The following is a 19,368-nucleotide window of genomic DNA, read 5'->3' as shown; positions in this document are numbered from 1 at the left end:
CAGTACAGCGCCAGTTCTGTGGAATTAGAATGACTGTCGCTTTTCATTTACGAATAAATGACATTTCTCTGCAGCTGCTGGAATTCATTTGGTCAGATTATTTAGACAGTCTGTATTTAATTCATGTGTTAGGATAAATAAGCGAGTGCTTTATTGTGAGAAGATTTAAATCAAAACATTTCCTTCTGTTTTTTTTGTATTTTTATGTTAAATTCTAAATAATTGTGTAATGAGTTATGTTTTTTTTATGTATTATGGGATTTCCTTAATTAGGCCTCCATCAGACCGCAAAAAAAAAGCTTGTTGGGCATCTGTGTGTCATCCCGACTCGTGAATCCACAACAATTCACCAGTATTGGTGAATCCACAATGACGGACCGTATGACAAGTTTTTGCAACCCGCAGTTGTGCCGCCACACTGATCCGTGTAAATCACGGTCATCTGCATGGGGCCATAGAAAAGAATGGGTCCGCGTTTTATTCGGAAAAATGCAGATAAATTGGGCCGCTAATATACGGTCGTGTAAATGAGGTCTTACAGTTTTATTATAATTAATCTTTCATTTATAAAGTCACTTTGATAACATAGATTAGCTCCCCATATGAAAATGGTGCAGAAGTAACAACAAGAACTGCAGCTCTATTGGATGTCACTATTGACTCAACTTCTCAACAACTGGCACTTTTATAAGAGTTTACTAGATACGTAATACTGTTTAATATTTTGCAATGTTTTGACAAATCTGTGAATTTCTCTTCGTATAGATAAGCTATTGGTTACATTAACATTCTATATGTTTATTGACAGGGACTCCATGAAAAATGACCGAGGAGGTCATTGTTATTGCCAAATGGGATTATATGGCACAGCAGGACCAAGAACTTGATATTAAGAAAAATGAGCGCTTGTGGTTGCTGGATGACTCCAAAACATGGTGGCGAGTTAGAAATACAGCGAACAAAACTGGATACGTACCGTCCAACTACGTGGAGAGGAAAAATAGCTTAAAAAAAGGATCACTGGTCAAGAATTTGAAAGACACCTTAGGTAAGCCCCTTATATGTTTTAAAGGGGTCGTCTCATTAGAGACATCTATGGCATATCAATAGGATATGCAATATGTATGAATAATGGAGAACTGGCTAATGGGGCCCCACCAATCCTGGGAACAATGGTATCTGGTCACCTATTCCCAATGAACATGTAGAACTGCACTTTTATATACAGAGTGATTCAAAAATGAAAAATTATAACTTCAGTATTAATAACCGGAAGAACTTAAACACATTTATTAACATGAAAAAATACACGATCTATCCAAGTTTTATCTCTACACTACAAATGTTCAAAGTGATTTCCATTGGTGACAGGGCAGATGTCTAGATGGTAGTCCAGTTCTGTCCAGACGCGGGCCAGCGTATACTCTGGTATGGACTTCTCTGTTTCAGTGAAGTGATGTCTCCGGTCGTTTAGATCTGAGGTGAAAGGTAGCCTCATCCCTGAACACCAGCCTGTCAGTCAATTCATCCTCCTCCAATCGGCCCGGCAAGTCAATGCAAAAGTCACAGCGTTTCGGTTTGTCGTCTGGTCGTCCGTTCCTGAAGTACATGTAATCTGTATGGCTTGCAACGCAGACGCTTTGGGAAGGCAAACCATACTGTGGTTTGTGGCACCTGGAGTTTCATACTAGTCAGCCTGGTCGACTTTCTAAGACTACGCAGTCTTTGGACGGCCCAGACTTTTCCCATGACATAAACACCCAGTGGTTTTGGATTGCTTCATCCAATGTGAAATGCAGCTTCTATGCGGAGCACATTTACCAAATGTATTCTAAAAGTTTCGCTGTACTGTCAAAACAGACCCCGTTCTTGCAAGTTTCAACACGCAAAAAGCTTTTCCTTCCTTCGATGTCTCCATCTTATGTCACACTATGTAAGCACATTTCAGATTTGGCTTTTGCTATGGGCAACTCAGGCAGTTTTGCTTTGATTTTCAGTCACTGGCCATTTACCATTGATGTTACTTTAACTACAGGCCTTTACATCTGCACCATCCTTTTTGAATCACCCTGTATGTCCCAAACTTGAAATCGACAAAATAGATCATAGATCTCACACTGTCATGTGATATGGTGTCACAATCATACCAGCCATTTCCTCACTCATCTGCCCACTGCACGTATAAACATATCTTGTATACACTACTTTTTATGGTGTTCCCCAATATACTTTGCCTAGCAGAATCACTGCTACTAGGGAACGAAAGTCAAATAATTTTCTATGTCAAACTACTGTATAGACCTCAGTTAGTGCATAAAGAAATCTATCCTGTTGATGTGCTACAAGTTATTAGATTAATTTGCAGCTTTAAAGTGTGACCAAGTCCATGCAGATAATGCAGAATGAGGTATGGTCCGCCGCCGATTATGTTAACGAAAAAGTGGAAGCCCCACCCCCTTTTTCTTTGCCCACGTCTGTTGTGCAGAAACTTCAATGCAGCTTTGTTCACGTGAATTGGGCTGCGTTGCAGTTCACTTCACGGCGTGTGGATGGGAGCATAATTGTGCAGGGTAAAACCTTAATCCCTTCCCGCACCTTGAAGTAACTGCACGTCAAGATGAGCAGTAACTTTGCGCACCTCGACGTACAGTTCCGTCAGTGCTTTGACAGTTGACCGCCGCGCGGCGCAACACCACAGCGGCGGTTAACTGTGCAGGGTGTCTGCCCTGCATTCCCTGTTGCCGATCAGCAGCCCATCGCCGCTGATTTCGTCAGTTAACCCCCTTCGATGCGGCGGGAGATTGCCACATTTAAGGCGTTTAGCGGAGATCAGCAGCCCCCACATGAAATCACGGCAGCGGGCGATGGTACCCATGGCAACCGGACGCCAGACAATGGCTTCCGGGCTGCCATGTACCGAAGCCTTCACATACTAATTCAAATAAATGTAGCAAAAAAACTGGGTTCAAAATGCTAACTACACCCCTAGATATTTCCTTGAGGAGTGAAGTTTCCAAAATGGGGGCACTTTTGGGGGGTCTTTACTGTTTTGGCACCACAAGATCTATTCAAACCTGACAAGGTGCCTAAAATATATTCTTAAAAAAAGGAGGCCCCAAAATCCACTAGGTGCTCCTTTGCTTCTGAGGCCTGTGTTTCAGTCCATTGTAAATTTCACCTCTACTTTTGCTTTCATTCCTGTGAAATGCCTAAAGGGTTAAAATACTTGAATGCTGTATTGAATACTTTGAGGGGTGCAGTTTTCAAAATAGGGTGATTTATGGGGTCTATCTAGTACATAAGGCCCTCACAGCCACTTCAGGACTGAACTGGTCCCTGAAAAAATAGGCTTTTGAAATTTTCTTGAAAATATGAGAAATTGCTGCTAAAGTTCTAAGCCTTGTAACGTCCTGGAAAAATAAAAGAATGTTCAAAAAACTATGCAAACCTAAAGTAGACATATGGGAAATGTTAACTAGTAGCTATTTTGTGTGGTATTACTATCTGTTTTAAAAGCAGACACATTAAAATGTAGAAAAATGCAAATTTTTAGCACATTTTCTCTAAATTTTGGTGTTTTTTTTTACAAATAAATATTGAATTTATCGACCAAATTTTTTCACTAACATAAAGTACAATATGTCACGAGAAAACAATCTCAGAAGCACTTGGAAAGGTAAAATCATTCCAGAGTTATTACCACATAAAGTGATACATGTCAGATTTGAAAAATCGGCTTCGTCCTGAAGGCCAAAACAGGCTCAGTCCTGAAGGGGTTAATGGAGTCTGACCGGGTTTCAAGCTTGAAAATGCCTCCAGTGGGAAAGTGAAACGTTGCCTACGCACTGAGTGAATAAAACACCTTTATTTTATATCATTTTGGGGTGCTGCCTTTTTTCCTTGGTATTTTTGGATTTGTGTATTGGTCAATTGAAGGGGGTTTGGTGAAGATCCCTTGAGGTTTAGCACCCGCTAAAAATATTTTCCATTACTGTGCAGCTCCTATATTCCGTTGGGACTGTTTATTATATGTGTATTCCCCTTTTTTCTTTCAAGGGCTTGGGAAGACTAAGAGGAAGACTAGCACTCGAGATGCCTCACCCACACCAAGCACCGATTCAGAATATCCATCAAATGGTACCAATTCGGAGAGAATCTATGACTTAAACATTCCAGCATATGTAAAATTTTCATATGCCGCAGAAAGAGATGATGAACTCTCTCTTGTGAAGGGTTCACGAGTGATTGTTCTGGAAAAGTGTAGTGATGGCTGGTGGCGGGGAACATACACTGGACAAGTTGGGTGGTTTCCATCAAACTATGTAGTGGAAGAAGTTGATGAAGCAACTGCTGATTCCCCTAGTTTTCTTAGTTTAAGAAGAGGTGCATATATAAGCAATGGCCAGAACAATAAAATTATCCATATTGTTCAGACACTCTACCCATTTAGTTCTGTAACAGAAGAAGAGCTTAACTTTGAGAAAGGAGAAATCATGGAAGTCATCGAGAAGCCAGAAAATGACCCTGAATGGTGGAAATGTAAAAATTCCAGTGGGCAGATTGGCCTTGTTCCCAAAAACTATGTTGTCGTTTTAAATGATGGTCCTTCCATAAATAATCCTCATGTTCACCAAATAAGCTATACTGGCCCTGCGTGCACAGGACGTTTTGCCGGTAAAGGATGGTACTATGGAGGGGTTACAAGACATCAAGCAGAATGTGCCCTGAATGAAAGAGGAGTGGGGGGAGATTTTGTTATCCGAGACAGCGAATCTTCGGTGAGTACTTTTTATTTTATTTTTTTCCGTCTCCATATTGTATGCTGTTTTTCCTGCAAAGCATGTGACTTTTATGTATGAAGGTTTGCACATAATGAGCCGTTCTCATTTTAATTTAGATTGAGACATGACCGTGGTTATTTGTCCGATACCATCAAGTTTCACTACAGTCATTTCCTTTAGTGGAAAATTTGTAAAATGTTCCATAAATTATGAAAAAAAGAAATGTTCCATTTTATTGCAGTGATAAACAGTTGTTTGCAGGTGTGAGGGCCATACTTTGTGTTTAAATTAAAACATTCATTGTTTTTATGGAACTACAAGGATAACGGCATGGAAAATGTAAGCGGTTATCCAGCTCATAGACAATGACTGCTAATATGGTATTATACGTTTTATTTGTTTTCCTGTACTCCTAATCAGAAAATACCAAGAATTTAATTTCATCATATAGTGCAGGATCACCTTGTTGCTGACATTTGCCCACTTTGCTCTCAAACTTGGGACTTGTCAGCTTTTTCTCTAGGACGATCATCGTTCTGCTTATTGGTGGGTGTCCCGTTGGTCCGACCCCCAAGGTTTCACAATGATGGCCTATGAAGATCAGGGTAAAAACCTGGAAAACTTCTTTAATGGTGTATTCCCATCTTCGCGTGTTATTGAAGCTCCCTTAACCCCTTCCCACACGTTGACGTAACTGCACGTCAAGGTGAGCAGTAACTTCGCGCACCTTGACGTGCAGTTACGTCTTTATTTTTACAGTTAACCGCCATGCGGCGCTACACCGCAGCGGCGGTTAACTGTGCAGGGTGTCTGTCCTGCATTCCCTGTTGCCGATCAGCGGCCCATCGCCGCTGATTTTGGCAGTTAACCCCTTCGATGCGGCGGTCAATTGCGATCGCCGCATTTAAGGAGTTTAGCGGAGATCAGGAAATCACGGGGGCTGGCGATGATACCCATGGCAACCGGACGCCAGACAATGGCTTCCGGGCTGCCATGTACAGAAGCCTGTGAGGACCAGTCGGAGGCTTCCTGTCTGGGTGACTGCCACGTCACAATGACAGAACACATTACTTAGTGTAATGTGTTCTAGCAGCGATCAGAGCTACAAGTCTAAATGTCCCCTAGTGGGACAAGTAAAAAAAAAATGATCATAAAAATATTTTATAAAAATAAAAGTTCTAAGTGACATAAACAAGAACTGCTTTTTTTCCTATAATAAGCCTTTTATTATAGGAAAAAAATCAACACGTTAAAAAAGTACACATATTTAGTATCTACGCATTCGTAACGACCCCAACTATAACGTTATTTTTCCCGCATGGTGAACACCGCAAAAAAAATAATTAAAAAAGCATGCCAGAATCACTATTTTTTTGGTCACCACCCCTCCCAAAATATACAATAAAAAGTGATCAAAAAGTCACATGTACCCCAAAATAGTACCAATAAAAACTACGACCCGTCCCGCAAAAAAATTAGTCCTTACACAGCTTTTTTGACTGAAAAATAAAAAAGTTATGGCTCTCAGATTATGGGGGCACAAAAAAGAAATTATTTTATAAAAAAGTGATTTTATCTCACAAACGCTGAAAACTTAAAAAAAAAAACTATATACGTATGGTATTACCATAATCGTACCAACCCAAAGCATAAAGTAAAATTGTCATTTATAGCGCATGGCGAAAGCCGTAAAAAAAAAAAAAAAAAGAATATAAAACATCAGAATTGCTAGTTCTTGGTCACCTTGCTTGCCAAAAAATGGAATAAAGAGTGATTAAAAAAAAAACGCATGTATCCCATAATGGTACCAATGAATAGTACAGATTGTCCCGCAACAAATAAGCCCTCACACAGCTCCGGTGAAGAAGAAATAAAGAAGTTCTGGCTCTCAGAATATGGCGATGCAAAATGTGCAGAGTGTTCCAAAAGCAGATAAGATCGGGCGCCATTTATCAGTGCGACACCGGCCACATATCTATGAATTATTATTTATTTACCCCATTATTATACCCCCTTATTATGCCCTGATATTCTCTGCATAGCTTACATATGCCCCCTCATTATAAACTGAAATACCAGCAAAACCCCAAACAGAACTATTACCAAGCCAAATGCCGCTCTCTCGCTTCTGAGCCCTACAGCGTGCCCAAACAGCAGTTTACGTCCACAGATATGGCATCACCATACCCGGGAGAACCCGATTAATATTTTATAAGGTATTTGTCTTCAGCGGCACAAACTGGGCACAACATATAGTGCACTCAAATGGCATATCAGTGGAAAATTGTAATTTTCACTCCGCACTATCCGCTGCGCATTAACCTCTTCGTGTACCACGACTTAATAGCATGTCGTGGTGTGCATGGGGGGATGTATGGAGCGGGCTCACGCACTGTGCCGTGCCATACGTTGCGGATGTCAGCTGTGTATTACAGCTGACACCCGGGACTAACGGACAGGAACAGCGATCGCGCTGTTACAGGAGCATGTAAAAATGACAATATAATGTAAAAAATACACAAAATTGGTATCGCTGCGTCCGTAAAAGTCCGAACTATTACAATATACAATTATTTAACTCACACGGTGAACGCCGTAAATAATAAAGAATTTAAAATGCCAAAATGGCTTTTTTTGGTCACCTCAGCTCTAAAAAAAAATGTAATAAAAAGTGCTCAAAAAATTGTACGTAACAAAAAATGGTACCAATAAAAACTACAGTAGGTCCCGCAAGAAATGAGTCCTCACACCACTTTATTGACAGAAAAATGAAAACGTTATGGCTCTTGGAATGCGGGGAGTGAAAAACGAAAATAAAAAAGCAAAAAATGGATCTGTCTGGAAAGGGTTAATTCATTTCTAATAACCATTTATGACCACATGTGGGGTGTTGCCGTACTCGGGAGAAATTGCTTTACAAATGTTGGTGTTCTTTTTCCTCCTTTTATTCTTTGTGAAAATTTTAAAATTCAACATTTTAGTGGGAATAATGTTGATCTTAATTTTCACGGCTTAATTGTAATAAATTCTGAAAAAGACCTGGGGGGTCTAAATGCTCACTATACCCCTAGATAGATTCCTTAAGTGGTGTAGTTTCCCAAATGGGGTCACTTTTGGAGTATTTTTCAATGTTTTGGTCTCTCAGGGGCTTTGAAAATGCGACATGACACCCAAAAACTATTCCAGCTAAATCTTCGCTCCAAAATCCAAATAGCGCTCCTTCCCTTCTAAACCCTGCTGTGGGTTCAAACAGCAGTTTATTACCACATATGGGGTATTTCCGTAATTGGGAGAAATTGCTTTACAAATGCTGTGGTGTTTTTTTCTCCTTTTTTTTCCTTGTAAAAATTTTAAATTTCTAAGATTTTTCAGAAAAAAGTAGATTCTCATCTTCACAGACTAATTCATATACATTTAGCATAAAAACTGTGGGGTCAAAATGCTAACTATACCCCTAGATAAATTCCGTGAGGTGTGTAGTTTTCAAAATGGGGTCACTTTTGGGTGGTTTCCATGGTTTTGGACCCTCCAGTGCATTGCAAACGCGACACGGCACTGAAAACTAATCCAGCAAAATCAGCGCTCCAAAATCCAAATGACGCTCCTTCTCTTCTAAGCCCTGCTGTGGGTCCAAACAGCAGTTTATTACCACATATGGGGTATTGCCATAATCGGGAGAAATTGCTTTATAAATGCTGCAGTGTTATTTCTCCTTTATGCCCTGTAAAAATTTAAAATTTCTATATTTTTTCAGAAAAAAAGTTGATTTTCATCTTCACAGACTAAGGGCTTATTCAGACGAACGGGATATACGTCCGTGCAACGCGCGTGATTTTCACGCGCGTCGCACAGACCTATATTAGTCTATGGGGCCGTGCAGACATGTGCGTGATTTTTACGCAGCGTTGGTCCACTGCGTCAAAGTCACGACATGTCCGTTCTTTGAGCACGACATGGGACAAGCGTGATTCGCGCAACAGCTGTGAAAAGGATGAATGAAAACAGAAAAGCACCACGTGCTTTTCTGTTTACAAACATCCAAACGGAGTGTCATAATGATGGCTGCTGCGCAAAAAGCGCGCATCATACGGGGCTGACACACGCAGCTGTCAAGTGCCTTTTGCGCGTTTTTTTGCAAACGCACACAATCGTGTGAATCCGGCCTAATACAAATACATTTAGCATAAAAACTCTGTGGTCAAAATGCTAACTAGACCCCTAGATAAATTCATTGAGGGGAGTAGTTTCCAAAATGGGGTCACTTTTGTTTTTGTTTTTTACTGTTTTGGCACCACAAGACCTCTTCAAATCTGACATGGTGTCTAAAATATATAAAACAAAAATGAGGCCCCCAAATCCACTAGGTGCTTTTTGGCTTATGAGGCCGGTGCTTCAGTCCATAAACACACTAGGGCCACATGTGGGATATTTCTAAAAACTGCACAAACTGGGCAATATATATTGAGTTGCGTTTCTCGGGTAAAACCTTCTGTGGTACAGAAAAAAATTTATTACATATGAATTTTGGCAAAAAGAAATGACATTTCTAAATTTCACCTCTACTTTGCTTTAATTCCTGAGAAACGCCTATGGGGTTAAAACACTTTCTGAATGCTGTTTTGGATACTTTGAGGGGTGCAGTTTTAAAAATGGGGTGAGTTATGGGGGTCTTTCTAATATCTAAGGCCCTCAAATCCACTTCAGAACTGAACTGGTCCCTACAAAAATAGGCTTTTGAAATTTTCTTGAAAATATGAAAAATTGCTAGTTCTAAGCCTTGTAACGTCCTAGAAAAATAAAAGAATGTTCAAAAAATGATGCAAATATAAAGTAAACATATGGGATATATGAACTAGTAACTATTGTGTGTGATACTACTGTCTGTCTTACAAGCAGATACATTTAATTTTCAAAAAATGTTAATTTTTGCAAAATGTTGGTGTTTTTCACACACATATTTAATTTATCGACCAAATTTTTTTACTAACATAAAGTACAATATGTCACGAGAAAACAATCTCAGAATCACATGGCTAGGTAAAAGCATTCCCAAGTTATTACTACATAAGATAACACATGTCAGAGTTTAGAAAATCGGCTTCGTCCTCGAAGCCAAAACAGGCTCAGTCCTGAAGGGGTTAAAGTGTACCTATACCTTCAAAAAAAACTTTTGACATGTCATAGTGACAGTTGAGAAGTTTTGATCAGTGGGGGTTCGAACTGTTCCGTTAGTTTCTTCTCTGCTTTCCTCGGAAAGCCGAGCAAGCAGGGTACAGACCCATAGACTCGCTCAGCTTTCTGAGGAGAGCAGAGCCAAACAGAAACTAAGTGGCCCAGAGCTCGCCTAAGCGCTTCTGCCGCTTCGTTTTAGCGACCGGTGGGGGTCTAAGTGCTCGGACACTCACCGATCAAAACTTGTGACATGTCACTATGATGTGTCAAAAGTTTTTTTTAAGTGTAGGTACACTTTAATGAATGGTTGGGGTCCAACTGCTAATACCCTCATTGATCCTTCGATTGAAGGGTTGCTGTGCTAGCTGAGCACTGGTGGCTCCTTCTAAAGTGTTTTTCTGAAGAGTGGCGCTCACGGCCACCTACTGTAAAGGGAAGTGCAAAATATAAACAATTGGTGCACGGTGAATAAAGCCACCCAGCATTTTACACCCATGGGCGCTTTCATGCAATTTTGCATCAAAGTTTAATGTTGTGTAAAAATCCATGAAAATTCATGTTTGTGGTTTTGGCTCAAGCAGAGCCTGAGATACACAACTCTTCCTTAAAAAATAAAAATATTCAAGATGTGCAGAATTCATACAAGTGACTTATTCCTACACATATCTTCACAAAATCATCCAAACTGAAGAGACCAAAGATCTTTATAATCCAGATAGCATAAACATTCGAGTCACCGAGTCGTCAAGTGTGATGATGAGGCGCAGGGATGATTGGATGAGAAACGTCTCATTTTATCATCCCTGTAGTAGGGAAATAAAGAGGACACATATCCTCTCTTATTAGGCCCCATGCACACGAACGTGCTTTTTCGGCCGCAATTCCCCCGAAAATCCACGGGAGAATTGCGGCCCCATTCATTTCTATGGGGCCATGCACACGACCGTGGTTTCCAGGCTCAGCAAATAATGGCCGCGGCCATGTGCACAGCCCGCGATTTGCGGGTGGCTCGCGGGTGACACTCCGCTGCTGGCCGACCCGAAAATCACGGCCGTGCACATGGCTATGGTCGTATGCATGAGGCCTTAGTAAGAGGGATGATAACATGAAGAAAATCTGCTGTATCAGTAACCGGCTGTGATCTTCATGTTTTCACTTGCAGCATCCTCTGGTCACCACCTTCCTTTACAAGGAGGGAGATCAGCAGCACATCACAGTCCCAGAGAGGACTTCATGAGGGGCATTAAACAGAAAAAAGTTTCAATCGCTGCAAGCAATGTAGCCAGTCCAACTCCAAACAATTGTATATATTTAAACTCCAAATTTAAATACATAATTATGGTTTCATGAGCATAAAACAGAAAATTTGTGTAATGGAGATCTATAAGAAGATTAAAATGAACCTGGCTTGAGAAAGACCCTCACTTGGGTCGAAACGTCGCTATTTATGGTGGAATAAAGACATTCTTTTTTTGATACCTTGATACTTGCGTGTGCTGCGGGTTTCCTTTCTATATGCACCTTCCTTTACAGACCCACAGAACCAGAAAGTAACCCTTCATCTTGCTCCCCAACTTCAAACAAGTGCTGAACCCAAATATTGCGCTTACAAATTTTATCCTGGTATCAATTAAAAGCTAAAATTTCAGGCTAAGCACCAGTCCTTATATTTTAGTTGTGGCAAGAATTTAAAGTTCATGGTCTGTGACACACATCCTTGGCAGTGAGTGGGTTAATGTACAACAAAGGTTCATTTTAATCTTCTAATAGATCTCCATTACACAAGTTTTCTGCTCATTAACCCATAATTGTGTATTTAAATTTGGAAATTAAAAATATACAATTTTTGACATGGCGTGGCTTGGACCTACAAAAGAGTAGACGCGTGATTGGTAGCTCTGGATAACTCTGGATACTCCTTCACAAAAACGTTAAAGTCTCCTGCAACACATTGTCCGACTTGCTGATCCTTGGGTGAAGGTTTATCCAAAATACAGGTTTTTTTCCTGTATATCCTGTGTATAGGTCATCAGTATATGATCGGTTTGGGGAACGAGACACCCGGACTCCACACCTGCCAGCTGACCGTTTCCAAGATGTTATGCAGTGGTTGGTGCCAGAAACAGATGGCTTCATACACTGCATAGTGGCCGTGCTGCAGTACTGCAACCCTGCTCCTATTCAGCGGCTGCTATACTGTGCCCGGAGTGATCTGCTTCCAGCACGGACATCCGGTCCCCAGAGGCAGCCGGAGCAGCTGTTCGGTTCAGAGTCCGGGTTTCGGACCCCCACCGATCATATACTGATGACCTATCCAGTTTAATAAATCGCCCCATGCCCAGACAACCCCCTTTAAGCTAGCAGCCTTGCAGACCTGGTAGTTATTGCTGTTCCGTCCGGAAGCCGCATTCTCCTGAGTGGGGTTTCGCAGCTCCTTGTAAGATCGTTGCTGCTGTTTTTGTTCTTGACCTGTGTCCTGTCAGTCCTCTGACTCTGCTGGACGGTTGTACGCAGCGTTTGAGGGAAGGGTGGCCGCTACGTTAATTTCTTCTCCTGCTAACCTGAACATACATGGCTCTAGTCTTTCTGCACAGGGGAGCTACAGTATATAACAGGGCCTGGCTGATCACATAGTGGCCTGGGGAATACAAATTTATAGCCGCATCCACAGGAGACTAGTCCACTCCCTTTAAAACTCCTTAATTCCCTGGAGGGTGTAAGTGCCAACCAGAAATATTGTAGGGTACTCAAACCTTTGTTCTGGTGAAGGGGTGTAATCTACCGATTCCCACTGAACAAGTATTCAAAATAAAATGCTGTACTTTATCTTTTAGAAGTGTTGCAACAATCTGTTTTTACTTTTGTCACCACTAGATGGCGCTTACAGCTTATAAGATGCTTTTTTCCATAAGGTTTCTAGTCCTAACTTTAAAGACTATATAAAAGAGATAACAGACTAGAGAGTTTAAAACATAAAAATAGTTCGGAGATTCTAATGAAAGCGCCAGATTTCCTGGATACAGACCGCCAAGATCTTCTTGAATCTCATCCAGTCTCTGAATCGTTTTTGAAAAAATGTCTGTATTCTGTAAGATACTATATACAGTTGGACATCAGACAAGTTATTGGAGAATTGAGTGAAGATATACAATATTTTGCAGCGAGGACAGAATAAATCAAACACAAAATTGTAAACTTTACTACATCGAACAACTCACTAATAGATGCTAACTCCGCTTTGGAAGAGGCAGTCCAGAAGCTTTCTAACAAAGTCCTAGATCTGGAGGATCATTCCAGGAGGAACACTGTAAGAATTCGTGGGGTAACGGAGTTAGTCACCCAACTTCCTCTGTCCCTCAATGATAGCTGTTCGCTATGATTAAGAACCTCCTGTTCGAAGCAAGTTTCTTTCCTAGGAATGTTTTTCACTTGTTTTTTATCCAGATGATATAAATAAATTTTTTTTTTTTTTCTTTGGGACGAGTGCTGGATATTACCCTTCTACTACGACCACATTGCCTGTTGCTTACACTGAGCCTTTGAATCTGTTCACCATCTAGATGAAGAGCATGGCTTTCCTATACCCCGAGCGCGTGGTTAGCGGACCACACGTTGTTTGTATAGGCATAATATCATGGTCTGACCATGCGCCCCTGTAGAATTGACCATGTCTAAAAGGTTCAGCTTACTATCTAAACCTCCATGGAAAGTTAATACTTTTTTTGTTGAAATCCACACACACTCAGAACTATATCAAATCTGGCATGACTGAATTTTTCGCTATTAATTCCCCCTCCGCATATTCTTCTGAACTCCTGTGGTGCACTCACTAACATGTGAGAGGTTTATTTATTCTTATTGCTGCAAGCGCAAAAAGAAAAAGATCCAAAGAAATCCATTCTCTTATCTACCATTCGTATGCATGAAACCGTAATGACGTCTACCCTTTCTACTACCTCAAGGATAAACTAAGAAACCTCAGATATAAACACCGTTCTCTTCAACTGACTCAGTATGAGAATTATTTGAAACGTTTAAAGTGGAATTTTTATATGCCAGGAGCATTTAGCGGCAATTCACAGGTATTGCAGTCTTTTCTCCCATTGAAGTGAATGGGAGAAGAAGGCTACAATACTGTGAATCGCTGCTAAATGCGTATCGACGGCTGACAGTGAGCAAGTAGAAATGAAGGGGAAGCAGCGCTTGTGCACCCTCTTGAAAACAGCTGATCGGTGGTGGTCCCGAAAGTCGGACCCCAACCCATCAGCTATGGATAGCTTATCCTGAGGATAGGCCATACATTTTTAGTGGCTGAAAAACCCCTTTAAATCCCAAATTATATTTGTTAAAACCCCTGATGGTCAGAAAGTTGCAGACTCCTTTGCAGATTTTTATAGTACATTATATAATTTTAAAAAATGACATGTCTTTACCTACAATATCTGAAAACTCAAGTATTTCTATTGAATTTTAAGCTTCCCATGCTAACTGCTTCACAATTACAACATCTTAATGCCCCCATAGCAGAACCATAAAAAGTTCTAAACCTAACAAATCTCCGGGGCCTTATGGGCTTCCTAATAAATATTATAAATCCTTTATAGACATATCCCCTTACATGACATCTACCTTTAATGGGATCGTTTCCAACTGTGGTCAACCGCCGATTCTTCAGGCTGTCATGGTCACACTACCGAAACCGGGCAAATCCCCTGCAAATGTCTGATTTCCATGTTAAATTGCGACATCAAATTCCTAGATAGATTCCTAAATAGTACCAATAAAAACTACAACCCGTCCCGCAATAAACAAGTCCTTACACAGCTTTTTTGACTGAAAAATAAAAAAGTTTTGGCTCTCAGAATATGGTGACACAAAATGTGCACAGTGTCCAAAAGCGGATAAGATCGGGCACCATTTATCAGTGCGACACCGGCCACATATCTCTGAGATATTATTTATTTACCGCATTATTATGCCCTGATGTATTTTGCCCAGATCACACATACCCCCACATTATAAACTGAAATACCAGCAAAACCCCAAACAGAGCTATTACCAAGCTAAATCCGCGCTCCAAAAGCCAAATGGCGCTCCCTCCCTTCTGAACCCTACATCCTGCCCAAACAGCAGTTTACGTCCACATATATGGCCTCTCCATACCCGGGAGAACCAGCTTAGCAGTTTACGAGGTGTGTGTCTTCGGTGGCAGAAACTGGGCACAACATATTGTGCACTAAAATGGCATATTGGCGGAAAATTTCCATTTTCAGTTTGCACCATCTGCTTCGCATTAATTATTAATGGAAAACACCTGTGGGGGCAAAATGCTCACTACACCCCTTAAAATGCCTCAAGAGGTGTAGTTTCCAAAATGGGGGTCACTACTTGGGGGTTTGTTATACTATTTGACCTCAGAGCCCTGCAATTGTGGGCCAATGCTCTGAAAATAACCAAAATAGACCCCAAATGCACATGTTGCTCTTCACTTCTGAGCCCTGTCATATGTCCTGGCAAAAGTTCAATGCCTTGAGAGGTGTAGTTTCTAAAATGGGGTTACTTCTTGGGGGCTTCCACTGTACTCTGGTACCTTTTAGGGTTTTGCAAATGTGACATGCGGCCCAAAAACAAATCCAGCAAAATCTGCATGCCAAATAGCGCTCCTGCCTTTCTGAGCCCTGCCATTTGTCCAAACAGCAGTTTATGTCCACATGTGGGGTATTTCCGTACTCTGGAGAAATTGCTTTACAAATGTCGGGGTGATTTTTAGTGAAAAAAATGTTGATGTTCATTTTTAAGGCCTAATTCCAATAAGATCCGCAAAAGACCAGTGGGGTCTAAATGCTCACTATACCCCTAGATAGATTCCTTACGGGGTGTAGTTTCCCAAAAGGGGTCATTTTTGGGGGTTTCCTACTATTTTGGTCCTGTAGGCACTTTGCAAAAGTGACATGTCACCCGAAAACCATTCCAGCTAAATTTGAGCTCCAAATGGTGATCTTTCCCTTTTGACCCCTGCCGTGTGTCCAAACAGCAGTTTATGACCACTTATCCGGTATTGCTGTAATCGGGAGAAATTGCTTTTCAAATGTTGGTGTTTTGTTTTCTCCTTTTATGCCTTGTAAAAATTGGACATTTCTGCATTTTATTGGAGAAAGAAATGTAGATTTTCATTTTCACGGCTTCATTCTACTAAATTCAGCAAAAAAATTGTGGGGTCAAAATGCTCACTATACCCCTTGATAAATTCCTTGAGGGGTGTAGTTTGCCAAATGGTGTCTTTCTGGGGTTGTTTTCCCTGTTTTGGTATCACAAGACCTCTTCAAACCGGACATGGTGCCTAAAATATATTAGAATAAAACGAAGGCCCCAAAATCCTCTAGGTGCTTCTGAGGCCGGTGTTTCAGTGAATTAGCGCACTAGAGCCACATGTGGGATATTTCTATAAACTGCAGAATGTGGGAAATAAATATTGAGCTGCGTTTCTCTGGTAAAACCTTCTGTGTAAGGCCTCATGCCCGCTTCAGTTTTTTCCTTCAGGGTGCTATTCGTTTTTTTTGACTGATAGCACCCTGACCCATTCATTTCAATGGACCCATGCACACTTCCGTTATTTTCACGGATCCGTTGTTCCGTTCTAGCAAAAGTAGAGCGTGTCCTATTTTTGTCAGTGATTCCGTGACCGTGAGGCTCATAGAAGTCAATGGGTCCGTGAAAAAAAACGGACGGCATACGGAAGGCTTCCGTGTGCCGTCCGTTGTTGATGGATCCGTTGCCCTAGCAACTGGGACATGTGACAAGTTCAAATAAAGTTCAATACCTTGCGTTTTTTAAACGGAAGCACAACGTCCGTTTAAAAGGGAAACACGGAACGGACACAGAGTACACACGGATACCATAACGGACACACGGATCCGTGAGAAACGGCTGTGAAAACGTGACCGTGAAGTGTGCATGAGGCCTTACAGAAAAAAAAAGGATTCAAAATGAATTTCTGCAAAAAAATTATATTTGTTTTTAAAATGGGGCGATTTAAGGGGATTTGCATTGTATGGGCGCCTCAAAACCTCTTCAGAACTGAACACGTCCCTGTAAAAATAGCCTTTTGAAATTTTCTTGAAAATTTGAGAAATTTATGCTAAAGTTCTAAGCCTCGTAACGTCTTGGAAAAATATAAGATGTTCAAAAAATGATGCCAATCTAAAGTAGACCTATGGGGGATGTTAATTATCATTTATTTTGTGTGGTATTACTATCTGTCTTACAAGCAGATACATTTAAATTTAGAAAAATGCTAATGTTTGCAGTTTTTCACAAAATATTGGTGTTTTTCACAATAAAATACTGAATGTATCAACAAAATGTTACCATTAACTTAAAGTATAATGTGTCACGAGAAAACAGTCTCAGAATCGCTTGGACAGGTATAAGCATTCCAGAATTATTACCATATAAAGTGACACATGTCCGATTTGAAAAATGGGGCTGCATCCTGAACGTGCCAACTAATCCATGTCCTTAAGGGGTTAAACCTTAATTTAGAGGATTTCCATAGTATTTAGCCATCATGTTCTTATAACCACTAGAATGGCCATAGCTCATTCATGGAAGTCTCCCGTCTCCCACGCTCTCAAATATTAGGAGAGTGAATAGTCAATGTTACCATGAAACTACTCTGCTCTCTTCTGTTTCTTCTACTCTTCATTCGTCGAGAATGAGGAACAAATGGTTAATTTCTGGACACTTTGTAATGTGATCTCTTTACAATTGCTGAATTTCCCAGGTATGTGTGATTGAAACTTTATAATGGCTATACTGTATAGATTTTATAGTTCTGTTTGCTGCGCTCAGGTCTCTAGATGGCTTTGAGGTCCTGGGATTATTTTTTGTATGTACTTTTATATAAAATTCAATAAAAAACGAAATTCAATAGTTGAAAAAAAACAACTAATTTTTCTTTTTGTGTTACAGCCCAATGATCTTTCCATATCACTAAAGGCATCAGGGAAAAACAAACACTTCAAAGTGCAGCTGGTGGATAGTGTCTATTGTATTGGACAGAGGAGGTTTAAGAACATGGATGAACTGGTGGAACATTACAAAAAAGCCCCCATCTTCACTAGTGAACGTGGAGAAAAGTTATATCTGGTGAAAGCACTACAGTGACATCAGACTGGTCCGCGGCCTCGCTCACACCGGCCTCTCAATCTTCAAGCCTTAGTTCCGAAACATGACTTCCATGGAACAGAGCCATCATTACGAAGGAAGCAGTCTTACAATACGGGCTCCTCTGATACCACAAACACTCGGACATAGTTCTTTTATCTTTTTTATTTGTGTGTTTGTTCCGTCTTTTCTGTTTTGTAAGTCATCTTGCCCTCAGGTTAAAGACCTCACTTAAGTGACCATTGTAAGCACTCACTGTCATGCCTTGGTTGAAAGTCTCCTATTCTGCACATGTTTACAGTTCATAGCTAGGTATGACTAGCAAGAGGAATAGGGGGCAACTTGAAACAGTGTTAAGATACTCTAATTTTCTTTATCATATTAAACAAAGATGTTTATTGAAAGACGTTAGGCACAAAAAAATGCACTGAAGCTGCAACAAATAGTAATAATAATGTAGACCTGCTGTATCGGTTGTGGCTGTCAAACTTGTAGCCTTGTTGCTTACCAGGTAGTTTAATGACACCGATCGTAGGTTTAGGAACACTCTTCACACTGTACAGTGCTCTGCCACTACAATACAATACCACCTCACCTCTCTGCAGAGCACACCAAGTAATGGGCAGTATTTCTCAGAATACTCTGGTAACATGATTGTAGTAAATGGTCTATTTGGTATGGAATTACACAAAGTTCAGAAGGAAGTTATTTCATTCAAAGTTCTACATGAAAAGTAACCAAATGTGCCATCCTCATTTTGTTTTTCTATGCCCCACCTCCTGCCTGTTATAATTCTACAAGTAAGTATTTAATTCTGAAAGTAAAATGTATATGTAGCTGTCTAAGCTAATACAGACAAATAAAATTTGTTTTTTGAAACGGTGGTTTTTCCAAAATTCAGTAGTTAACATTTGCAGGTTGATTTACTTTGTTAATACTTATATTGTACTGGTTAGGCCTCGTTCACATCTGCGTTGGAGGCTCCGTTAGGGTCTTAAGTTGCAGATCTGGCCAAGAATACCAGAAACAAAAGCGCAGCATGCTGCACTATTTCTGGTAAAACCACGGACACCCCGATGAAAACCCTACGGAATATATGGGTTCCGTCGGCAGCTGGTGGTGCAACGGAATCGGCGCTTCCGGTTTTTCCCTTGTTCTTCGACGTGTGTGTGTGTGTGTGTATATATAGATAGATAGATAGATCGATACAAGTGTAAAGTAATGGTGTGTACATGCTTTAGGTCTCTAT

The 19,368-nt window shown here is 40.6% G+C and overlaps 1 protein-coding gene across 2 annotated transcripts in view; it reads left to right on the top strand.

Annotated features, from left to right (window-relative positions):
* The window catches only part of NCK2 (NCK adaptor protein 2), a 57,130-nt gene extending 38,132 nt beyond the window's left edge, over positions 1-18,998 (top strand). For both annotated transcript variants that reach the window (XM_075850340.1, XM_075850339.1), the window contains 3 exons: positions 809-1,048; positions 4,057-4,778; positions 17,925-18,998. In XM_075850340.1, coding sequence (XP_075706455.1) covers positions 823-1,048; positions 4,057-4,778; positions 17,925-18,119 — 1,143 coding nt within the window. In that variant the 5' untranslated portion in view covers positions 809-822 and the 3' untranslated portion in view covers positions 18,120-18,998. The remainder of the gene's footprint in view (positions 1-808; positions 1,049-4,056; positions 4,779-17,924) is intronic.
* The last annotated feature ends 370 nt before the right edge of the window (positions 18,999-19,368 follow it).

Source organism: Rhinoderma darwinii, chromosome 2 (assembly GCF_050947455.1).
Source record: "Rhinoderma darwinii isolate aRhiDar2 chromosome 2, aRhiDar2.hap1, whole genome shotgun sequence".
NCBI classification, from domain to species: domain Eukaryota; kingdom Metazoa; phylum Chordata; class Amphibia; order Anura; family Rhinodermatidae; genus Rhinoderma; species Rhinoderma darwinii.
Note: the sequence above shows the minus strand (reverse complement) of the source record. Positions and strands in the feature narration are given on the sequence as shown.